We start from the raw sequence: 26,279 nt of genomic DNA on the forward strand, positions 1-26,279 counted from the left end.
TAATATATCAGTACACCTGCAAACAGATAGCCAGAGGGTACAGTATGACACTACAAAGTGACCTTTAGTAGCCTCTACCTAAGGTGCTGGTTGCTCCTGTTCCCATGTCATGTTTTATACTATACCATCATTTGTGATGGTGCAGCTGTTTGAGTGCAGTTTTGACCCAGCTCAAAGAAAAAGATGTGCTGGACAGTTTTTCAGTTGAATCAGTTCCTTGATCGGCTTTGTCATCTGGCTGCATGCAGCTAAGCTCATATGCATTGAAGAGCAGGATGGCATACTGCAGGGATTGAGCCACGTGCCAAAACTCTGGCCAACAAGTGCCATAAGCCAGTATTGCTGTTGAAGATACTTTAAAGCCAAGGCTACAGCTCGAATCAGTCTAGAGGGAGCCTTTATTCCATCTAACATGCAGATTGAACAGATCAGGAAGCAGTGTAAGAAAAATTTCCCCGGTGTTCTTGGAATCACTTTTGATTTCATTCTGATGATATCTGTAGGTTAGATCTTGATTAATTATATTACGAATAATAAACACTATAATTTTAATCTGTCTGTTTCTTGAGATATTTCACACTGAGTGCAGTGATATTGTCTTTCATAGATGTGAAAGGCACACCACCAGACCTAAATGTGTTTTTTTGGCACAGCCTTTTTCATAATGTTCAGGTATAATACAGATTGAATAGAAAAAGAATGGAATGATTGGTGAGATTATCTCTGAAGGAATACTTTTTTAGAAAAGCTAAACTACAGTCATATGTGTCTTTTCTGGAATAGATGGGAACAGTGAAAACTAGAATGAAGTGTACAGGGAGAAACATTGAATAAATTGCAGATCAAATAGAACTGGAGTTACAGTCCTTAACATACTTCATAGTGTGAAGTGTCTCAGAAATTCAACCTGTTAAGTACAATACCAGATGGAAATAATTGGTAGAAGTACAAGAAAATCAGACTCCTGTCTGCAGCAGAGGAGGCTCTATGTATCTTGATAGGGAGCTTGGAAAGCCACAGACCACGTAGCATATATTATGTGGAAAATTTCTTGCCCAAATAGCTTAATGGAAAAAGCAAATTTGACCTGTTGTGTTTCTTTAGAGAAAGCTATCAAATTCTAACGAATAATCATCATGAAAGGATCAGAAAAGGAAGTGATTTTATGCTCCCCTCAGAGAGGGAGAATAAAATATTTGACTGTGGATAAAGGCAGGAAAAAAAAAAAACAACAACCCTGTTTGTGAAAAATCATCTTCCCATTTTGCTTTATCCAAATACTTTTAAGCAATTTTTTAAATGAGAGAAAAACATTTCCAGAAGTCAAGAGGCTATGGCTAGAAGGTTGGATTTTGCTGTGGTGGAAGTTTTGAACAGATATTGAACTACTGAACTGAGCAAACTTATTTCAGATGTTCTTCCTTGTGAGAGGAAAATCCAGTCCATGCGCGTGAAGAGACTGGGAAGGCTTGTTACGTTGCTTGGCAATTTGTTTATTGTCTGTTGTCACCATAAGATCAAAAAACTGTGCATGCTGATAATTTACTAATAATTTGGGAACAGTTTCTTGATGAAGAAAGCTAAACAGTGGTAGAGGTCGACCAGACAAGTTGTGGAATTTCCATCTCTGGAGATATTTCAGCACATACAAAGGCCTTACGTTATTAGATGAACTAACTTTAAACAATTGGCTATAGCAGAGGTCCCTTCCAACCTGAATTATTCTGACATTCTCTGTGACTATTCTTGTTTGCTTCTAAAACACAGGGACTATTTACTTAGAATGGTGCTGGTATAAAGTCATAGCACAGAAAAGGTTCTCAGAGCTGCCTGCCACCCTCCTTTGCTAGAGCAGATAAAGAAATAGGATGATCATGATATGACATGTGTCAGACTTTGCTTTTTGGGGATGACAGGATGGACTGTATCAAAATCTTAAGGCATGGCTTTGCTTTGATGACCACCTTATTACCAATGCTGTGAACTCATCAGCCAGAAAGCTTAGAGGAAGGGTCTCTTTGTTTCCAGTGATCATCCAAAATATAGTCTTGAAGCACGTGTTTTATCCTTGTGTTTATTTAAAGTAAACAAAAGAAATATTGAAGCTGTTGGATAGGACACTGGTGGTGGTGCACTTGAAGTATTGAATAGTGCTTTGCTCATCTGTGTTGAATTGAAAGATGGATTGAAAGAAAGAGAGGTGCTGAGAGACCTAATAGGGTGACCAAGAAAATAAAAACTATTTTTAAGTTAACATGCTTAGCCTAGCCAAACACAAGCTAAAACAAATATGGTTGCTTGCAGTGAATGCTTTGGGAGTAAGTGCTAGGAAAAGACAAGTCTGTATTCCCCCAGTCTATAAATGAATATACATTTCCCATAAAGAAACACAGCTAGAAATCAGAAGACAATTTCTTATGAATAGAAGACTGAAGTTCTTGATTTATGTCCTATTTGTAGTGCTAAAGACAAAAGAACAACCAAACAAAAGCTCTAGATTTTTTTTTGATTGTCTCCTTTGATCAGTTTGGAACAAAACTGAATTATATGAGTACTTTCAGTAACAGAGTACTGGATTTCAGTAGTTCACTAAGTCCCTTCTAGTCATATGTTCCATATGGACAAAGTTTTACTGTGAAGTGGAGCAGCTTTCTGAGATATTTATAGCTTGAAAATGCATTTGGAAGGATTACCATAACTTTCTGCCTGTAGTTTTACTTGCGGAAAAATTAATACTGGTTATTTTAACCAAAATTAAAATTTCTGCAAAGATGATCTTGAATTTCACAAGCTTTTTTCTTCTTGTTGAACTGAATATGAAATTTATGCTGAAAATCTGGGATAGAAAAAGAGAGATGAGAGAAAAGGACACATTTCTGTAGTACTGTTACCTTTTATTTTTTAGTGCTTGAACTCTCAACATAATGTGGTGAAACTATCAAAGCATTTCAACAGCATCATCTTTACTGATTGTTATTTGCTTGTTTGTTTATTAATAGCTACTGGGTACATTTGCTGTTGCAGCTTTTGTTGTACTTTATTTTATAGCAGGACAGTACTGAAAGAGAGACTGAGTCTATTAGTCATTACGATATGCAGTTACTTGGGAGGTCCCAAGATACATCTTTGACTAGACTTTCATATGTTACCCCTTGGCCCTAGCTGTTGTGTCATGTCCCACTGGCAGGAATAGGATGTGACTCAGGCACTCTTGTCATCACAAAATGTCAACGGGAGGCAAAAGATGGTTTATACCAAATACTTACAGCAAATAGCTCATCTCCAAGGGGACAGAAGAGAGAAGCACATAGTATTTGTAAGTTGTTAAAGAAGCTATTTTTTCTTTCAGTGAGTAAATAGGAAAGAGTCTGAAGGTTGTAGAATGAGGGCATGGTAATACAAAAGCATTCATATATTCATTGCATACATTATTGACTAAAGTCCTTTTTTAGGTAGAGTTTTCCTTCTGAACTAAAATAATCTATTTATTTATTGAACACCATATGCAAAATCAGCTTTTTCCCAAGAATAATTTTAACCTAGTTAATCATATTTTAAATGAAATTGCTGTGGGTGTGCAGCTCTAAATGTTGCTGAAACATTCAGCATAAAATTACTCTGATCATGGAAGTGCACACCGGTAACAGGAAACACTGCAAAACTTCACTCCCAGTATATCTAGAGTAGGTGGATATTACTGACTGAAACAGATTATAGTTGGGTAAATCCCTGGAGTAGAAAGAGATTAAGGTGTGTGTATTTGATTGAACTGTTGGTCACTAACATATCATCTAGGGCTGCTCGTTGATTGAGGAAGGGGCTGCTACCCTCAGAATAGTGAGATAAGGCTATTGCCATGTTTTACTTTGTGAAATCTCTGCACTTCTACTACCGAAGAATAAGGAAGACTAATCTAGTATGTAAATATCTTGTCAAAGGTGATACACAAAACATGTGGCTGAGAGAGGTAGAGCTGTTCTGGTCCTCATCAGTTATCCTAACCATAAATACATTTGTCATCTTCCATTGCTCCCTTGCCTCATTTACTGCACATCACATGACTTGATCAATGAGTCTTATCATTCGTATTTACTTAGCTACCGAGAGAGGAAGGGGCTTCTGAACAGTATACATTATCATAAAATAGAATTCTGTGTTCTGGTTTATGTTAAGAGCAGGCTTAATGTTTATTCCTTGACTTTTCAATGCCTACTTTTGCACTTGTGAGTATCCATCTATTTTAAAAATACAGTTAGGTGGGTAGCTAAGGAATTTGTCTGTGTTAGTCCTCCGGGAAAAACAAAACAATAGAAAATAAAATACACGACCGAGTGGATTGTCAGTGAATCCTTTTGCCACATTCTGTAGCCCTTTCATAGCAGTTAGAACATGATCATAAAATTAGCACTATTTCTGACAAGCCTTTAGATTTTGCACCAGGAGAACTAGGAGATAATTCAATGAAAATCTCCATTTCATGTGTATATGAGTCAAATGTTAGTTGCAGTAATTTTAATAATCTACTAGCTTTAATTCGGCATATGCAAAATCCTTTTGCTAAATTCTTACAGCCTGGCATAATCAGAATCACTGCCTTTTCCCTCGGCCTAGGAAAAGCATGTCTGCCATAAGGATTGCATTGTTACTGAAAGCGAAGTTGTGTCTCTTTTCTTCTGAGGAACTGAACTGTTCAAAAACAGGCCATGGAGAGGGTGTGTGGCTTTGTTTTCTTCTGTGTATCTGTATCTATCTATCTATGAAACAAGACATTCACAAAAACAATTCACTGAGTGTGAGACAAACCTCTCAACTGCGAGCAACTGAAAAATGACTATGAAAAAAAAAATGCATTGACTGTTTCTCACTCTGCATACTATGTATAATAAATGTGTCCCTACTGGTATGCTTAAAGAATCAATCAGAGGGAGGAATGTTAATAAAGAACTGTTCTGGTGCTTTACAAATAACCTCTTTCATCTGTTTTGAGCAATGCCTTGTCCTCTCTGTTGGGAGCACCCTGTCATGGGAAGTGGAGGAGTCTCTGCTGGTGCTGTATGTCAGGACTAACCCTGAAAAGACAGATGAATAGAGTTGCTGGGTGGTAGGTAACAGTGCTGCCATGAAATCCTGCATCCTGTGTCACCCACTAGACAGAGTGACTCTACATGAAGGGTCTTATTCAGCAAAGAAAAAGAGAGGGAGGGATGGTTATTTAGGACCTTTGTGATCAAACCAGTGTCAGTATTAAGAGTTTGAGAGGAAGAAAGCATAGCTAAAAGTTAATTTTCTCTTCAATTTAGAGTATTTTTGTATGCTTTTAATTCCAGAAACTGAAATTGCTTTGTGCATGGGTTTATAAATATTTATCATGCATTCTTAATGAATAAGAAATTGACATTAAGGGTCAGTAGGAGATTTGGTTCCTTTTTCAGGTACATTTTAATTGTTTCTCATTATATTTGTAAATGTAATTTTAAAATATTTTAAATTAATACAGGCCATCAGAGAATCATCTCTAATAGATAACACTTGTAAGTGCTTTTCACTTCTATTACACTACTACATCAGAATCTCAGAGATTTGATGAGTCCCAAAGTTTTGCAAGGGAGAGAGATTTCCCAGGGTTATATAACAATTTTATGGAAGATCCAGAAGTAGAAAGCAGCTTCATATATCGAGGAGTGCAGTATTTGTGAACAAATAAAAGATAATCTCCTACAAGACAGGAATAAGATGCCATTGTTTTACATGTTTTAATACACTGCACACTCACCTGTAGTTCCACAAGCCTTCATGAAAGGAAATGAAGAGGTTGGAATACTAAGTCTGGAAAAATAAAGATAAATATAAAAGTCTCTACCATTTCTCTGTTAGCAAACTTTAGTATCTTGATGCAAAGATGGATCTCATCACTGTCTGTAGCCCAATTTGTCTTTGGAAGGTAAAACTGTGCCTCCTAATATGCCTTCAAGACATTATTACACCTTTAGTTCTGAAGTCCATAAACCATTACTTTGGGTGCTCATAAATATGCATTTCCTTTACACTTATATGTAAGCTGCTATTGCTGTCATTCACTTTTAGTTAAGACCTGTCAGGTGATATTTCTGTTGAATGGAAGAATTTTAAATTATGGGTGAACTGAAGATATGTAGTTCTTATGAGTGCTAAAATTATGAGTGAGTTGGAGAGATTATTCCTCACAAGTAATTTTAGGATCCCAGGGGATAATGGTGATGTATACAAGAGATGTTCCCTTTTCCGCTAATTCCATTAAAAGCCTCTGATTTCTGCATTGCTGGAGTGAGCTTCCAAAAACCTGCTTTTCCATCTTACATAATCACTTTCACGGTATCCTGTAACATCCACCTCTGCTAAGACTGTCAGTGCATTGACTCCTGGAGTGACAGTGATATCTAGGTCTGACAAAGCATCCTTTGCAGTATGCTTCACTGAAGTGAGAACTCAAATGCTGACAGTATTACTGGAAACCTTTTACTTAGGCAGAATTAATAAATTGCAACTTGTATTTTGGGATGGTCTTGTAATATACAGCTGGTCCAGAATGATATGACTTACTAGTAAGGAATTACTGCATCTTGGCAGACAGCATCCAATTTATTTTCAGTTCTGAGGAAAGCATTATCCACTGGATAAGACAGTGGATCAGGAGTTAAGACATTCTTCTGGTGCCTGATCTTGTGCAAGTCTCTTCATACAGATGCTTTTCGTTCCTTTCTCCTTTCTGTCCCTTTATAGACTGGCTCGTTGTCCTTGGTGTGTGATCTATCTGAGTGTGTGTAGAATGTCTCTTTCTGACCTTGCAGCTTCTCCTTTCTTACATAAAATCCATGAATCTCGAACTAAATTTCTAAACTTAATCCATTACCCACAAGTTCTGCCTCCAAATCCAGGTATTGTTTGGTTCAGAAATGGGAAGCTTTGCTTTAGCAAATTGTGACAAGTGGTGAGTTAACAGTGAGTCTGTCTGAAGCAAACACTTTTAATCTTGGCAACCAGGGTACAGGCTAAGTTTAAAAGAGATTTCCACCAAACAGGGATTAGAGAGCAGCTTCTCCCTGGCTGCACAGTCTCCGAGTCTCTGTTCCTGGCCATAATGTGACTTTATTTACAAAGTTCTTGTTCACCACAATGCTCTTTTGTCTTATCATAAAATCAGAAATATGATTGAATGATGGCTTAATGCATTAATACTGCTCAAATACTGTATGCAAGAAACTAGAACTAAACTAGGAAAGGATGCAACTGTGGTATCTTCAGTAGATTCCCATACTCTTTATCATGTGACGTGATACGTTCCACAAGTTACTAGCTTTTCTGTGCCACTCCAAGCCAGGTCTGTTCCCAGCTGGGGAAAAGGAAGCTGTCAGTGATGGATTACGTCCTTCCTGTTCTTGACAGCCATCCCTCCTGTAAGCAGTGTCATGCAGCAGAATGGCTGGGGAGGTCTGTGGCTCCTATGAGAGTGCTTGTAAAAGAGGCAAGGGCATGGGGTGAAGGGGTGACTCCAGATCCACGCGGTGCCCCAGTCTCACTGTGAAGTCCCCCAGGGACAGGCCACAGTCCACTGCTAAGGTTGGACACATCAGATAGTGAGGAGCTAACTGTAGCAGGAGAGAAAAACACTGCTGACCTTTTGAAGCACCACTGACCCTTTGTGTGAAAGGTTTAATATATTTCAGTGTGTGGTGATGTCACAGTGCTTATTCAGCAACCACTCTAGTAAGTGATTCAGTGATGCTGTCTGGCAGTAGCATGATATGGAGTAAATTTCAAATTACCGGTATTGAAAACAACTTTTAGGCAGTGGTTCTTTTGATCCTGGCAGCATGTTCCACGATAAAACTTACTGCCAGAGTTATGAGCTGAGTTTCTTTCTGGTTCAGAGTCTTAAACCCAATTTTCTTCAGTGGGGAAAGGCGGAATGGGGTATTGCTTTCCATTGAATTAGGATCTCAGAATCATTTAGATGTGTCTTTTTGTTTGTTTGTTTGTTTGTTTGTTTGGAGAGGGCGGTGGGAAATCCCCAATAGGGAATCTTTAACTTTTCCTGTGACCTCAATCACTCCTGTTCAATGTAAGGTCAAAATAATGTAACTTTATGTATGACAGTGTGGGAAATCTCTGGCTATGTAGTTGTCTGGGGTACCTTAAAAAGAAGATGGCCAGCAGGTCAAGGGAGGTGATCCTCCTACTCTACTCTGCCCTGATGAGGCCTCACCTGGAGTACTGTGTCCAGTTCTGGGCTCCTCAGTACAAAAAGACAGGGATCTCCTGGAAAGAGTCCAGCGAAGGGCCACAAAGATGAGAAAGGGCGTGGAACACCTCCCTTATGAGGAAAGGCTGAGAGACCTGGGTCTGTTCAGCCTTGAAAAAAGAAGACTCAGGGGGGATCTGATCCACATCTATAAATATCTAAGGTGCAGGAGGCAAAGGGACGAGGCTAGACTCTTCTGAGCAGTGTGTGGTGATAGGACGAGGGGAAATGGCCACAAACTGAAGCAGAGGAAGTTCTGCACAAATGTGTGTGGGAACTCCTTCCCAGTGCAGTGACGGAGCAGTGGCACAGCTGCACAGAGAGGTGGTGGAGTCTCCTTCTCTGGAGACGTTCCAGACCCGCCTGGACGCCTACCTGTGCAACCTGGGCTAGGGAGCTGCTTTGGCAGGGGGCTGGACTCCATGATCTCTGGAGGTCCCTTCCAACCCTACAGTTCTGTGATTCTGTTATTGTGGGAATAAGAACAGAGAAGATGTTTTGTGGAGCATCTGTAACATGGATATGTATTACTGTGGGCAGCTGAATTGAGTGACTTAATCATCAGTCTCTATATTTTCCTTTATTATCTTTAAGTGCTCTCAGTGGATAACTGCTAGCAGTAGTTTTCCACCCTCCTGCCAGTGGATAGGCTAGCATTTACAGGAGCTAACCTCTAGAAATTATGCAGCCAACATCACAATAACAGTCAAACAGATGGGACATATAATATTCATAAATTATTTAATGCAGTTCCCTCATCTTTCACACCCTTCAGGATAGGGACATATAGTGTCTTGTAAGCACCTACAGTACAATGAGGAGGAAAGTAGCAGCCAATGTGCTTTGTCAGTCCAATTTGATTTTCTTCTGTGACAGAGAAGCAAATATTACAGAAGAGGAACAGGTGCCATACACTTTGACTCTTTCAAGGCTTTTTGCCCAAATATTCTGATAAATAGAGATGTGTGAATATAGAATCATAGAATCCTTAGAATTGGAAGGACTATTAGAGGTCATCTAGTCCAACTCCCCTGCAATGAACAGGAACACCACAGCTATATCAGGTTGCCTAGGGCCTTATCCAGCTTTACTGTGGAAGTCTTAAGGAGTGGGGCATCAGCCACAACACTAGATCACCTGTTCCAGTGCCTCACCACCCTGTAAAAGATCGTAAAAGATTTGTAAAAGATCTGTAAAAGATTTTTCCCTGCTAAATAATCTGTCCTCCTCTTTCCTATAGCTCCCCATTATATACTGAAAGGCTGCTATAAGGTCACCTTGCAGCCTTCTCTTCTTCTTCAGTCTGATAAGCCCCAGCTCTCTCGGCCTGTCCTCATTGGAGAGCTGTTCCATTCCATGGATAATTTTTGTGGCCTTCTTCTGGATGCACTCAAGCAGGTCCATGTCTTTCCTGTTCTGACAGCTCCACATCTGGATGCAGTACTCTGGGTGAGGTCTCACCACACAGAGTTGAGAGACAGGATCACCTCCCTTGACCTGCTGGTCATGCATCTTTTGATCCAGCCCAGGATATGGTTGGCTTTCTGGGCTGCGATGGCCCATTGCTGGCTTGCATCCAGTTTGCTGTCCATCATTACCCCCATTTTTTTCTCAGGGCTGCTTCTCAGTCCTTTCATGCCCCAGTTTATATTGGTTATGGGGGTTGCCTTGACCCAGGTACAAGTCCTTGTATTTGCGTTTGTTGAACTTCATGAGGTTCACTGGGCTCACCGCTTACGTCTGTCTGTGTCCCTCTGGATGGCATCCCATCCCTCTGTTGTGTCAACCACACCCCACAGCTTGGTGTTATCAGCAAACTACCTGAGGATGCCCTTGACCCCACTGTTGACGTCACTGACTATGATATTGAAGTGTGTTGGCCCCAGCGCTGACCCCTGGGGAGCATCACTAATCACCAGTCTCTAACCAGACAGACACTGACCACCACTCTCTGGACTCGATCCTGCAGCCAGTTCTTTGTACATTGAAGAGTCCACCCATCAAATCCTTATCTTTCCAGTTCGGAGAGAAGGATGTCAGGGGGTACCATGTCAAAGGTCTTACTGAAGTTGAGATAGATGACATCAGTGGCTCTTCCCTTGTGCAGTGATGCACTGAAATCATCATAAAAGGTCACCAGTTTGGTCAGACGGGATTTGCTCTTGGTGAAGCCATGCTGGATCTCCTATATCACCTCCCTGCCTTCCATGTGCCTTAGCATAGCTTCCAGGAGGATCCGCTCAATGATCTTCCCCAGCACAGGGGTGAGACTGATGGCTCAGTAGTTCCCAGGGTCATCTTTTTTACCCTAGGTGCAGGCTGCCATGAGTACTCCCCTCATCTCCTCTGCTCTGGGCTGCACAAAGAAAGGGGCCTCAGGACTCCTCATTCATCTTGCCCTCCAGACCTTTCCCTATCTCTGTTGCCCTCGTTTAGGTGCTCTCCTATGTCTTTCTTATATTGTGGCACCCAAACTCACACCCAGTACTCAAGGTGAGGCCGCACAGTGTGGAGCAGAGCAGGACAAGCCCTCCTTTCAACCACTGGCAGTGCTGGGCCTGGTGCACCCAGGGTATGGTTGGCCTTTCTGGTTGCTGACTCATGTTCAACAAGCAGGACCCCCAATCTCTTCCTATGGGCTGCTCTCCAGCCTCTTGTCCCACACTCCATATGTTTCTCCAGGGTTGGTCCTATCCTAAGTACAGCATTTAGCAGTTTTGCACAAAAATCAGACAGAAAATCCAGAGGGGAGCAATTGGGGCCCAGAGAGGACTGAGAAACTGGTATTTTTCAATCTTTAAAGCAGATGACTTGAGAGATACAATGACAGTTGTTAAATCTACTAAAGCCTTATGCAGTGAAACAGGTGATAAATCAACTCTCCTCTGAGTTTATGGTGAATATGACAAAAAGTAATACTTTAACAATTCATTAAGGGATATTTAAGGTAGACATTGTGCATGAGGAAAGCTTTAATGATAATGCTTGTGAAGCACTAGGGGAAAGCTAGGGAGACTGTACAGTCTTCCTTTTTTTTACTGTTAAGAACTGCGTAGAAAGACGTCCATCAGGAATTATGTAGGTAGATTTCATCCTCCCTTAGGGCAAGAGGACAAACAAGGTAACTTCTCAAAGTCCTTTCCAGATCTGTTCTTCTGTGATTCTGTAGTTACTGTGTCTGTGTCAAACATGAGTTTTAGATGGTCTTCCAGGTATTGTCAGTATCTGTGATGATAATGACACTCTCTCTCACCTTTGCTATGCATCTTCTACTTTTAGATCTTTGTCTGATAGATTTCCCTATTAAGTGAACTATGAATGTACCTTTGAACAGCGTATATTAAAGTCTGAAACTGCAAGAGATAGAGATTCCAAAGAGTAGGAGATGCAGAGCTTGTGCGATTCTGGAATGACTGTGATGCGTCATCCATGGTCTGCCTAGAAAGCTTTGACCAAAACTCCGTGCATCTGTTTCCACTTATTTCAAGGTATATCACATTTTCCCCTGCTTGCAGCCAGCAAAGTTAATAAAATCAGTATAAGCCAAGTTGGAGCTAGGCTCAGCCTGTCTCAAAAAGGCAGAAAGGCTCTTTGTGAGCTGTATGGCCTTTTTGCTATGCACTAAACTGCCTTTTTCACACCTTTTATCATCCAAGAAATAGTACGATAGTTTCCACTGTTAAAAAAAAAATAAAAAAATAAAAAATAAAATCATTTCCAAGTGTAATCAAATGTTTGATAAAAATATAGCTTGTACTTATATTAATATGGTACTTCACTCCATTGCAGTCAAAATTGTTTTTTATGTCCTCAGTTTCAGAATTTATATTAAAACATGATCATTTATATGAAAGTGCAAACGTTGGTAGTTGCTCCATAGCAAAGTAACATAAAATTGCTTGAAACTACACTTCATTCATACATGTATATATTATATAGGTGCAGAAGAGAAGTGGAACACTCACCCAGCAATCTGTTTCAAATTAATTGTGTTAATTTCTTTTTAAGAAAGGTATTTAATGTTTTCATAGTTGTCTCTTTGAGAATGAAATGTTAAAGAGATTCTTGGAAAGGTTAATTGAAGAACTGTCATCATTTAAGATACTCACTTTAAATGAAGCTATTACTTTTTAATGTCTGCTGGTATGCATATGTTGGGCTTGAGCAAAAGTTTTAAAAAGGTTATTTAATTTTGAAATATATGAAAAAAAATGTTCACCAAACTGTCTAGTAAGCATGAATATTTTTACTGCTGTTCTTCATATTTTTTTATTATGATCTTGCATTTAATTGTGTTCCACAGGGGTTGAAACTAATGAAATTTCATAACAGCATTAACTGATTAAAATAAGGTTGTTGTTTTTTATTACTGACAACCAATTTTCTGAAATGCTTTTCTTTATTTTTTATATAGTTTTTGAAAGTTTCCTTAGGATAAGTCTCAGAAAAGCTTCTAATTTAAATACTTTTAATTGTCTTTTACAATCAACCTATACCTAGTAGAGATTTTTAAATTATTCTTTAATGAAATACTGCTTTTCTTGACAACCCATAGAAAATTCTGAGGGATTTTCTGAAGGATTTTGTTTCCTGTCAGAATATTTAACAAATATTACCAGGCTTGAGTTCTGGAATCAAGGAAAGATAGCAATAATTAAATGGTTATATTTTGGTATACTTAAGGATGCCTTATATTTTGATTTTTTTAATCTTGCAAGGCGGTGTAGAAGAAACTTATTCATTTTAATTCATCCTTCTTGTTGGCTTAGAGCTGAAATATAGTTGCTTGAAAATTAATTTACCCCTCATGAATGACTGGTTGGATTATCTTTGTAGCATTAAATGTCAACCCTGAGCTCAGAGCACATTGTGTCTACAGTAAAAAGTTGTCCCTGAGCACTTAATGTTGTGTTAAATGATGATGTGTCCTTTACAAATGTATTATTAGTGTCAAGCTGTTCTGTCTCTCAAGATTGAAAAATGGTCAGTGATTTGAGCTGTCATTAAACCTGAATAAAAAAGAGAGCGACTGTAGGGGGTTTTCATGCTCTTTATCATTACAGACATGTTCTTGAGTATGCTTAAAACATAACAAAGTGTTTCTGTTAACCTAAGACTCCAAAACCTCCATTTGTAATCACAGCAATTAAAAAAAAAAAAAAAAGCCTGTCTTCTGCTTCTCTGGAAAAGAATGGCCCTTGAATATGTCCATGTTAATATTAAGAGCACAAAAAACAATAATAAATTCTTCAGGACTTAGTCTTTTTTTCACGCTTGTGTACTAGAGTTCTTGTACCAATTCTCAAAGGTAGTTTACCCTAACCATTACTACTGATAATTGATGTGCTCTCCAATTTTAACTGAGACCAGAATTTTTTTTCAGATTTCATTTTCTGAGGTTCCTTTAACATTCTAGACCGTTAATTATTTCCAGTTGTCAAGCTGTAATGCTATAGATGACGCATGCACATTTAAGATGTAGATGTCAGGTATGATTAGAGTTTCACTGAATTTGGATTCTGTTACTCAATGGATGTGCAGTCACTGGTTTTAAGATCTCTCAAAGAGATTTAAATGCACACTTTGCTGTGCATATCTTAGAATATGGGTGCAGTTCATAAGTTCATAAGTTCATAAGTTCATAAGGTTGGAAAGGACCTAAAAGATCATCTAGTCCAACCATCCTCCTATCACTATCTCTACCCAACTACTAAATTAAGTCCTTAAGCACCTCATCTAAACGCTTCTTGAACAGCGCTAGGGATGGTGCCTCAACCACCTCCCTAGGCAGGCCATTCCAGTGCCTGACCACTCTTTCAGAAAAGAAATGCTTCCTGAGGTCTAATCTAAATCTTCCCTGGCGCAACTTGTGGCCATTCCCTCTCGTCCTGTCATTACTTATCAGGGAGAAGAGGCCTACCCCCTCCTCACCACAACCCCCCTTCAGGAAGTGGTAGAGTGCTATAAGGTCTCCTCTGAGCCTCCTCTTCTCCAGACTAAACAATCCCAGCTCCCTCAGCCGCTCCTCATAAGACTTGTGCTCCAGGCCCCTCACCAGTTTTGTTGCCCTTCTCTGAACACGCTCCAGGGCCTCAATGTCCTTCCTGTAGTGAGGGGCCCACGCTCCAGGGCCTCAATGTCCTTCCTGTAGTGAGTTGGTTCCTTTGTGGAGCTGTGTGATGTTACAGAGTGCTTAAGAAAACATTTCTTTCCGCGTGCCAGACACCTAACTTCCTGACATTAGTAAAGCATGTAAAAAAAAGTTCTACCATGGTGTATAAGACAGAGTCCAGTTTTCAGGAGTTCGAGAGCATGTCGGAGAAAAATAAATTTTATTCCCTCCTGTTAGAAAGTAAACGATTGTAATGTTACAGAACTGTTGAAAGTACCAACAAACTTGAGATTTTGAGTCAACTGATGTGCTGTTTTTACAAACCATTGAATTCCATTAATTTCTATTTCACAGAATTTCACTGAGTGGCTGAGGCTGGCAGGGCTCCCAGGTCCGTCTGGCCCAACCCTTGCTCCAGCAGGGACACCCAGGCCAGGGGGCCCAGACCGATGTGCAGCCAGATTCTGAAGATCTCAAAGGAGGAGATTCCACAACCTCTGTGGGAAACCTGTGCCAGTTCTGTGGCATCTACACAGTACAGCAGCACTGCCTGGTGCTCACTAGGAATCTTCTGAGTTCCAGTTTGTGCCCATTGTCATCTGTCCTGGCACTGGGCACCACTGAAAAGAGTATGGCTCTATCCTCTCTGTACCATTCCCTCAGGCTGAATGAGATCCCCCGAGTCTACCATTCTCCAGGCTGAGCAGGCCTAGCTCTCTCAGCCTTCTCCCTTTAGGAGAGGTGCTCCAGGCCCTTAAACATCTTCATAGCTCTCTGTTGGACTGTCTTCAGTATGTTCAAGTCTCTCTTGTATTAGTGACCACAGAATTGGACGCAGCACTCCAGGTGTGGCCTCACCAGTTCTGAAAACAGGGACAGAATCATCTCCTTTGAACTGCTAGTGATACATTGTGTAATGCAGCCCAGAATACCATTAGCCTTCTTATCAGCAAGGACACATTTCTGGCTTATGTTCATATAAAGTGAAGCCTAACTTTTCTCAGAGGTGCATAATGGGCAGGACAAGATGCAAAGCACACAAGGCAGAATATGGAAATTCTAATTAGGGAGGAGAAAATTGTTCTTACCATGGCGATGGTAAAATGTTGGAAAAGGTTGCTCAGAGAGGTTTTGGAGTCTCCACCTTGGGAAATATTCAAAATTTAGCTTGACAAATATTTGAGCAACCAGAACTAACTTTCAAGCTGCATCTATTTTCAAACTGGCTTTGTTGTGAGTGGAAAGTTGGACCGGATGGTCTCCAGAGATCCTTTCTAACCCAAATTATCCTATGACTCTAGCTTGAAACTCCAGTAAACATAGCTGACATACAAGAAAAGTTCTGATGAAACACTGTAATAATTACGGTACATCAGCACAGTGGTGTCTCTATTACAGACATAGCTAAATGGCTTGGGAACTGCCATGGTGTGGCTGATCATGGGTGGAATTCACTAGGAACCGTCAACTAAGCTTGAAGTTCCTTTGTGGATCTGTATGATACTAGTCATAACTAAGCTAACACTATAATAATACCTAATACTCGAAAAGTAATTTGACTGTATCTGGAAATGTCTCTAGAATCCAAATAAAAACACATAGGAAACTTCTATTTCTCTGCTTCTCCTTTAGATGTAGTCTCTTTGGATTGGATTTGTTACACCGAACTGTAGAGGTTATACCAAAGCTCAACATTTTGGTGCTGAACAACTCTATGATCTCTCTGCTGTCAACAACAGTAAAATAGGTACTGCCAAAGGGCAGTTTTGGTTGTCTTACATGGCTGCCATTCACTCTTTGGAGAAGTCTCTCTATGGAATACAAAGAGGCTTACAGCAAGCAAGCTCCTAAAAATCTGGTGACTGTAATGTGTGTCTTGTTGATTGTGGAGTACAGTGTGACTGGGCATTCCTTTATCTTGAATCCTTGCCCCTCCTAGAAAGACCACCTTCTCCCTTCTACTTGATACAGTGGGGAAATACAAGGACTGCTCAAAGTCAGACTATAGACACCCTAAAAATTCTAGAAGACCATTTTCTTCTGTGCTTGCTCAGTAGGATTTATCTGGGGGGGTTCCTGGAACCTTCCATAATTCAAATTAATAATAATAAGAAGAACGTTAATTTCAGCTTAACTAGGTGTACAATTTCACACTACCAGTTTTACAGCAAAGCTTGTCCCAATCTGCCTCTAGTTTCTAATTAGATATTTATATGTTTTAGACGCTTTCAACCTGAGTTATGTTAATGAATTTTAGTTAAACTACTACCAGTAACTAAAATTTACCCATGAGTTGTGGCTTTATTGTGCTTCAAACAGTACTTTAGCATATGAAATGGATTGCTACTATGTGGAAAAAACTCTTACTAATGTTTTGATTATGAATACAGCACTAACACAGAAAGATTCAAGACAGTAGTTTGTTGGTTGCTACGAATTATGCAGAAAGTGTTGAAAGGAATTTTAAATCTGTAATGTTGATTAGCAAATTTTACTATCTGTCAGTTTTTTTGGCACACTGTAAATAACTCATCTTCAAATAATTTCTCTGAGTAATTAAATTTAGATTGCACATTTCTCGTTTCAAATATTTTGACTCTTATCTATTTGTTTTTCCATTGTGGCTTAATTGGTGTGGTCTATATAAACGGACAATAAATTTATATACCTTTGTTATAAAGATCAGTCAGTGAATAGAACTTGGTATTCATCCCAGACAGAATTATGATTGAATGTATTTGCAAGATTAAAGCACTGAATTTACTTTTTTCTAATTAAAGGCAATTAAAGATTTGCAGACACAAATAAAAGACAATGAATTGAGGAATAAGTGTAGGAGCAAGTCCATTTGCAGGTGAAAAGAAGTGCCTTTGAAGCAGAACCAGCTGTATTTTCATTGAAAGAATAACAGTTTAGGAAGCTTTTCTGCATGTGCTCGCTTGATAGCATAATGTACTCATAAGCAGCTTACGCAGTACAGTATTCAGAAAATAGCAGTGCATTAATTTTTAAAGTAGAAAATGCAGGCGAAGAGCAGTGCTGCTGCAAGATGATAATGAAGGTGGATATTGTGAAGTCTACTGAGAGAAAAGAAGGCAGTGAGCTCCCGAAATGTGAACATTTATAAAACAATAACCAGATATTCATATGATAATAAGCTTGGACAGCAGTATCAACAAAGGCCAAAGATGTCGTCCTGTTTCTGCCTAAGCCTGTTGAATTGAAAAACAGAGATGCAGTCTTTAGTCAATTATTCAAATCCAGTAATGAACTATTGTTAGAATGACAGAACAGACATCTAGAAAGGTCAGGAATCTAAAATTAAGTTATGATATAGGTTCAGATCGTGTGGTAAATTGTAGCATCTTTAAACAAAATCTTAGATGTAGTCAGTTTTCTCAAAATACAGTGTTCAACATGTTGCATTATTGGTTACTTGTGTTACAGAGCTTGTTATGTATGCAAAGCACGGTGTCATGCATACTACCTGGTAATTTCACCATGTTTCTGCAGCATAAATAGAAAAAGTCACCCAGAACTTGATGAACTTGTCTAACTCATAGTTGTTATTTAGTTTAAGTTTTGCATTAATTGTGATATCATTTTATGATTAATTAAAAAGAATTAAGAACATGCAGATCACATCATCTCTAATCTGTAATAAAAATTATTGAATAGAAGTTATATAGAATCTCATTCTCCAGTGCGAATAGAGGTGAATTCTTAGAAAATCCGTAGCTTTTTAATCCCAATTTCTTGAAGAGAAACAACTTTATGCTGCATATTGTATGAAACCCTGACACTTGCTCTGTGGGAGACGCCAACATTTTTCACAATACAGTAGTTTAGTAGTTGGCTTAGTAGTCACACTTATTTTCATGCTTTACTAATTCTGATGCTAATAGAAGAGTCTTCCACTCCTGGGAAACAGAATTGTGAATAGGAGCAGCTCCATTCAGCTGAAGTCCCATTGCAACCTGAACAGTAGGAAAAAATCTGGGCAATAAAGGGTGGGATAAAGGGATGGGGTGAAGGATGAGCTCTGGAGAACTTCTGAAGGGCTAAAGCAACCTCAAGCACTGAAATGAAAAGATGGGTGGTCTTTGCAGCTGGTGTTTGGAGGAACCAGGGAACCGACCAGAGTCATGGTAGATGGTAAGAATAGTTTCCTTATTATGGACTAATTCTTTGGCCTTAAAAATTGAAAGAAAATGATGGAATTTGGAAAAGTTTGAAGAAAGAAGTGTTGAGTTTGTAAAAAAATAAATAAAAGTTTAGAAAAAAAGGAGAGCTGGCACTCGAGCTTGACAGAGGGGATGAAGAACTGATGATAATGGCAATGAGAAAAAGTGAAAAAGGAAAGGATTTTGCTTAGGTAATACACAAAGTAGGGTTTGGTCTGGAAATTTTCCAGTTCTGTGTTTTTGGCTTCTTTTCTTACCTTCCTGTGATCCCCCAGGAAAAGTCAGTGTCTGTCTTGAATAGACACAGGGTAAAGCAGACAAATGGATCTTTGTTTGCTGAGTCCATCTTAACTGGCTTTGACGATCACTTCCCAGGAAGAAGAAACAGCTTTAGCTGATGACTCTGACAGATAAATGTACAAAGCTTGTGGGATAAGTGAGATAAAACTGCAAGAAATTGGAAGTGTGAATATACATATTCCAACTGGTTGAATTTGAAGGCTCAGAAGGAACATAGGGAGCTAGTATTAGTTATCTCTGCTTGTATTCCAGGTGGTAATGATCAGTGTTCACGTGGTAGGGGCTTTGCGTTTCAGAGTTCTTTATAGTCCTGTATTGCAGATGTCTTTCCCAAGGCCTCAGAAAGTTCATATGTTTTAAAAGTCCTTTAGTGCAATTGCTAAATCTGGTTTTCATTAGAAGGACTCCACAGATGCCCTTTTTAAACTTTTGCACTTGGTAAACTCAGACTGTTTCTCTCCCATATTTTTTTTTTCCTCTGGCTTTTGCATTTGGAAAGAAGAATGGTAAATTAATGACAGGTACATTGATTTGGAGAAGTATCAGCTTCGAAGTCATTATTTAAATAGCCTGTATGTTATGAAGGTTGGAGTATTCATTCATATCAGTTTTATTATAAATCTGGAAGTATTCTCTGGATAAGTAGAATTCAGTCTTAATAGACAGTATCAGAGTGCTTGAAGCTGAGGGAAGTAACACTAGTAAGCTTACTCTTTGGTAGAAATAGGCTTGGTAATCATGATTAATTTCTTTGGGAGACCATCTCCTGCACAGTATTTGCCTCTGCTCTGCTAACCTTCACAGTTAGTCCTTGGAGAAGAGAAGGGAGAATGGTCAGTGAGAGGAAAGGTAGATGGGGGACAGCATCTAACTATTTTTTCTCATTCCTAATGGGCCTTGCAAAGCATTCTAGTTTTCATTACCTAATGCCATTGCATCACTGGAAAGGAAACCTCTGTCTGTCCTGCTTTATTTACCCCAGATGGGAGAACAGCAAATGTGAATTACGAGAATTGAAATTGAACCTAGTCCTTGTCAGCTTTATACTTCTAAACGAAGGTATTTGTCATTTTAAGAAACATCTCAAATGGACAAATTTCTATAGTTTGTTCATGAGTAAGTAAGAACAGCTGTATCATTTTATTGAAAGTTGGCTCCAAACAAACAAAACAAAACAAAACAAAATTCAAGGGTGGGGTATATCTAATGCCAGATTTCACCCTGGAGTGAATCTTTACAAGTTATAAACTCCTGCCCTTTGTAATGGAAAATCTGACAGCTCTTTAACCATTTCATTGCAAAAGTACGTCTGCAGTACTTTAGGACGAGGAAACACATTCTATTTCAGTCTGGCTTCATCTCATGCCTTAGCTGTTTTGGTTGTCACTGCAATTCTCTCCGTAACTGTTCGGACTATTACTGCACTCAACTCCCTGATGCATCCTATTATCCACTTCTGAAGAATAATGCTGCAGTCATCCCCTCCTGTAAATGAGATATGTTGACTGGATGAGTATATTGGAAGATCAGACGTAAATAGTCATTTTGTCATCTTTTCTTCATCTTCTAAGAAGGCTCCTTGGATGTATGCTTTTTTCAAATGGTTTCAGTTATTTTTCCTTTTGTCAGTGAGTATTTTCTAAGTTATTTCAGGTCTTATGAATAATATCTGACCAACGGATAATAGAGACCTTCACAATATATAATCCCTAGGGTTGAGGACAGATTAGACTGTGAGAGCAAACAGCATATGCTACACAGAGAGGATCTCTGCATTGAATAATAGCAGAGACATGAAACAGAAAGTATGGACAAAGATAAAAGTGTGAATCCAGGGTATCACTGGAGAAGGTCTTTCTTTTTCAACCGATGTTGCAGAATTCCACTACTGCACTGTAATATCTAAGTCTGAAGATTGTTCTATCGTTTATGAATGCGAGACCCCCATCTGGCTGATTAAATGGGGGTGTTACATGCACAGAAATACTGAGCACAGCTCTAGATGAAAGGTTAAATGATTTGAATGCGACAGTGATGAAACCTAGACATAAAACTAGTATTGAAAAAATATATATATATTGTAGGATTTCCCTAAAAGCATTGTAGATAAGGTTCAAAAATAGGCAAAATGTACAAAATTCTGGCATGCACTGGAGGGGGTGGAAAGGAGAGCATTTTTGAAAAGAGAAAATGGTTGTGCTGGGTTCTACCCTTCTCAGCAGTTTCTTCACAAATTTCTCTTTTTCTTTTCCTCTTTTTCTGACTGTATCAGTACCTTGACTTCTGACAGCTTAGAGAGGCTGTGGTTAATAGTGAGCAGCACAGTGGTAGCATGTCCTTTAAATAGCAGAAATATCCCTGAGAGGTATGAAGTATTTTATGCTTTGTATTAAATTGAGATAAATGATTTATATCATTTCTGAGTACTCTCATGTCCTCCTCTGAACTCACTTCTTATGGACTCAGTCCTGAAGCACTTGGCTGCACGATGTAGTGGCTGCAAGAGGTGGTTCTCATAATTTTTTAAAAGCACATCTAAGATAGTTCTAGAAGTTTCTGTGTAACGTTTCTGTAAGCAGATGGTGTGAAACAATGGTTTTATTAATGCTTACTTGTATTGACCTGCACGTCTCTGAGTTCTGCTGCTCACAAATAATGTTCCAGTTCAGAATGATGAAACATTTATACTCACCATAATGTCATGTATTACACATTTATAAATGCATTAGAAATAGCTAACCGACAAAAATTATAATGAAAATTTTGCTTTGATTGAAAAGTGAGGGGTAAAACATCATCCTCCTTTAATCTACTTACTTGCTGTCTGACGCTCACTGAACAGTTTAATAAGCATTGTACAAGTGGATGGCTGTCAGTACGTGTATTTGGATGTCTCTCTGAAGCAATAGGTTCTACACTGATTTATCAGCTCTTGCTTGTTGCTATCATCATCTGAGTTTACGAACATTGTTCTTCTGATTGGGCCCCTGTCCTATAAAACGGCTTCTGTTTAAAGTGCTGAACTGTGAGATGTTTTCAGAATGTTAGAGCTGGCTTTCAAACTGCGATAATTGCTGACATTCTTTATCTTTTTTGGCATCATTTTCAATAAATGTGTTTTTTTGCTCTAGGAAAGCAAGATTATAAGAAAACCAGACCTATGCTAAGAGCAACAAGATTAAAAGCAGAGGCCAAGAAAACTGCACTAGGCGTGAAGGTAGAATTCTCTTTGATAGCTTATTCCACCTTGGTGTATATGTTGTTTCTTTTCCCTGTAGATGTGCTGCATGAATATTGATTTCTGAGAGATATTGTTTATGACACTTCAAAATCTAAGTGGAATGCCAGAATCTAAAATATTTATGATGGATTGCTTTTACTTAACCCTGAAATAGCTAGAATAGTTGAAACACTAAAAGATAGTCCATGTTCTTGTTATGATGCATATTTACTTTAATGTCAAAATCTTATGCACTTGGAAACTTGATCTTTTTGGGGTGCCACTGTACACACAAAGCAGTAACTAGTTCATATTGTTATAAAAGTGACGGTAAATGTTCTTCTTTCTTCCTCTTCCTGCCGTATACTCTGGAGTAATTTAAAGACAGGGTTTGATAACTGTCATAATTGCGCAGCATTATTATTTTACTCTACATCCATGTGTACTGCCTCTGACTTGGAAAACAGTCGGCTTAAGTAAGAACAAAACACTTGGAGAGATACTGAGCTTTATTTTGGATATGTCTGTTTTTCAGGAAGCTATGAGGTATATATAATAGTCAACTGATAATGACTGTGAATGTGAACAAGGAGGACTATTACAAATACTCAATGCTATCTACTATCCCGTATCATCAAAATTGAATTTTGCTGAACATACATTGTTTATCTAGGTTGCATTTGATATTTTTCCATCAAACGTTTTTTTTATATCAAAGCAATGTACAATTAACTTAGGAGCAAGGATAAAGAAGTGTAAAATAATTGTAAAAAAAGATCAGATACCTGGATATTCTAGTGAAAAGAACTTCAGAAATGTTAAAAGGAGGACATTTTCTTGTATCTGGCAGATGAGAAATCAGTTTTTTCAAGTTATAGCTTATAGCAAATGCCAAGGTATTACTACCAAGCTGTAACAGCTGTTGAGCTGCCAGATGATGTATTTGGTTGTCTTCCAGAATTTGCTATTATAATCACGAAACAGTGCTTTCTTTTTGCTCCTGATTGCTGATCTCGATCAAGCATTACCGTGCGATGCAGTATGTTTTCACAACATAATCTCCTCAGTTAGTGCTGTGTGTCAGGTTTTAATGAGAAAAAGTAGATTGCCTTTTTTGTTTAAAGGATAGATTATTAACCTTTTGTGTTTGATGTTTTTTCCTTCCCTTATTAAATTTTGCTTTTTCTCTTCATTTTACTTTCAATGCAGTGACCTTTTAAAAGTGAGGCTCTACTTGGAGACTTTTACTGTACAGCTTAGTTCTTTAGAAATGTGCAAGTTTTATGCATATGTTGTACAAGTGAGAAAAATAGGAGCCTTAGTCTCTCAAAACATGTTTATTTCCTTTGTTCTCAATTCTTACTTGAAAAAAAATAGAGGGAGAATGGAAAAGCATATGTGTAATCATATGTATAGTGAAACTCAAACATTAGTGAATAAAGAGAGCAAGAATTGTTTATTCTGTACAAATGTGTTCCTGCATATTTTAGTAGAATGCCAGCTTTGTTGCTGTTAAGGATGACTTTTGCCATCAACGTGCGAACATGCTCTCCAGGATGTGGGGTGTTGTGTTCTTGGGGTTATCCTAGTTGAAATGTCCAAACCTGCAGCTTTGCAATTCTGCCTTTGCAAAAGGAAGGGAGGAAGGATGGAAAAGAAAGAGAGAAAGAAAGACAGAAAGAGAGTAAGGGAGAAAGAATAGAAGAGAGGAAGAAAAAAGATTATTTAAGATGATGTCTTCTGACTGTAACATCTCTTGCACACCTGGGCCTTAAAATATGACTTCAGTCATTTTCAAACAGATCAGTCATTTGCCTTGCTTCCTAATTGCTGAGAAAAGCTGACAGAGCTTAAGCAAAGGGGAGAGTAAGGTGGGCACCTTTCTCTCCAGGGACGTGCTTATGGGGAAGGAAGGCAAGGCCTTTCTCTGCATCCTTCTCACTGAGCCTGGTTAACACAAACAACCTTAGACTTGCTAAATGTTACAGTACTTTCACCAGGATAATGGCAGTCCCCGTAGAGTAAAACTCTGCCCTTCCACTGACAGAACCTACAGTGCTCAGCACAGCAATGAGGTAAACTCACACCTCTTTCCATTTCTCAGTGACAGCTCTTCAGCTTGCTTTATCCCTCCATCTGGGAGAGGCTGCTTGGTGATGTGGCTTTCTTGTCCCTATGGAGCATCCTCCCAAGCAGACCCTCTCTCTCAGACAGGAATGGCTTTGCTCCATCCATCCTTGAGTTCCTCTCTCTGCCCAAGAGCAATCTTATGGCAAATATTTTCATCCTCCAAACCCATCCCAAATAATGCTATTTTGTCATCTGGATAAATTTAGAAGTGAGTTCTTGAAGTGATTCTAGAAATGATTTCTTGAAGTCTCCTCGGTGTCAAACCATTCCTTATGCCTGTGACAACCAGAAGCAGCAGAAGTTTTGAGGTGCCATTAGATTATATACACTGTACAAACTATTTTGAGACTAAATGTGCATTACTTTGTTTCCTAATATTCCAAGCTTTGAGTGTGCCTGAGGTCTTCATTTGAGAAGATACTGAAACAGCTATTGCTTCATGTTAGCAAAGTTTTTTGATGCTGGTAAACAGCATGGTTCACCTTCCTAAGGGCCAGGATTTTGTATTTTTGTACGACGCAGACTCTGATTCTGCGACAGTTAAATAACTTCAGTCTGTGTTGAGGAAAAAAAAGTGATATAATTACAGTTTGATGTAATAAGCAGGCGACACTTTAAATAGAAATGTCCAAGGTTCTTGTTAAATGCTTGAAAAAATACATTTGTGGATTTGCCATTTATCTGTGTTGGGTACATGATGCTGTATGCAGCACTTCAAAATATATTAGCATTTTCTTAGAAAAAGTTAAGTTGCTTTTTAAGTTATTGTAGAGGAAATATAACTTCATCATATGATTTGTAGAAGTTGCAGTTCTCTGGGAAAAAGGGGTATTTTTACAAATCTTTGGAAATTCCACTCACAACATTTACAGCATTGATACCTCTAGCACTGTTTTCCACCAGGGTTTAATTCATGGGGAAAACAACAACTAGGTGTAAACACAAATATTTAGGGAAAAAGAGAAGAGGATTGGCAAACAGAGAAGGGATGTAGTCCTCAGTATTTATCAAGATAATGAAATTCAGCAGTTGTGTATTTCACCATAAGAGCTGACAACATTTACTTTAAAAAGTCCCTCTAAATGACATAAAACTTTTGAGATCCAATCCCCTGGAGATCCTTCACATTTCATTGCTGGCATACTAATTAGCTTGTCTTGTCAAACTTTGATTGCCTTGTCATTTTAATGCAAGGTTTAAAGTAACAAAGTTTCTTTCAGTCACTGCCATTTAGTACTTTTTAATTTCCCCATTGAGAGATTTTATACATGTTGATAATGTCAGAGAAGTAGCTAAGTGCTAATAACTATCAAAAGTTAGTTCAAGCAAGGTGACCATGCTAGCATTCGGTGTATAATATTTGCTCTTTAAATATGTTTAAAAATTGGATATTGTAACAGAGCTATTGTTCTGGCTCTGTATGTGTGACACTAGTTGCAGATGGTTGCAAATACGTGGTGTCTCTTGGAAAAGCAGGACCCCCGTCATAAGAAACAACTCAGAGGGAAAGCACTATGCTGGATGTCTCCTGGGGTTTGTGTAAGGCAAAATTCTTCGTAGCAGTACCAAAAAGGAAACCTCTAGACCTTCTTTGTGTGGGTGTTTTGTTGATCCTGAGCTTGTGCTGTGGAAGCCCACCTGGTTGTGCTGCCCAGGCAAAGCAGCAAGGGCTCTGCGTTGTCAGTGCTAACTCTGAATTGGTGAGTGAAGGAAGAGGTGCCAGCAGGAGGGTGGCAAGGAGAAAATGGTTTGAGGAATGTACAAGTTCAGCCCCAGATAGCTGGGGTTTTGTAAGCATAGGCCACTAGTAATGGGAATTCTTGAGGGGAGATTGTTTTCACAGGCTGCAAGAACGAATCAGTCGTCCATGGGATAAATAATGAAGTTTTCTCTCTTGGTGAAAGGCAGACACAAATCTTAACAGTAGTGTTTTACACCCACTTGCAAAGACATAATCAACTGCAGAATAGCACTCCGTAGAGAATTATTAGCAATGCAGTACATTGATTGAGCTAAGGAAAAAATGCTTCCTAGCAAAGTGTGAGCTTACTGTCT

General features: G+C 38.9%; 1 protein-coding gene across 1 annotated transcript in view; it reads left to right on the forward strand.

Annotated features, from left to right (window-relative positions):
* TRIQK (triple QxxK/R motif containing) overlaps positions 1-26,279 on the forward strand; it is a 61,225-nt gene that overhangs the window by 26,969 nt on the left and 7,977 nt on the right. Inside the window, exon 3 of the mRNA XM_065753684.1 lies at positions 22,006-22,091. Within this exon, the coding sequence (XP_065609756.1) occupies positions 22,006-22,091 (86 nt within the window). The remainder of the gene's footprint in view (positions 1-22,005; positions 22,092-26,279) is intronic.

This window comes from Cyrtonyx montezumae, unplaced genomic scaffold (genome assembly GCF_038088225.1).
Source record: "Cyrtonyx montezumae isolate F1298 unplaced genomic scaffold, pur_monq_1.0 scaffold_8, whole genome shotgun sequence".
Classification (NCBI taxonomy): Eukaryota; Metazoa; Chordata; class Aves; order Galliformes; family Odontophoridae; genus Cyrtonyx; species Cyrtonyx montezumae.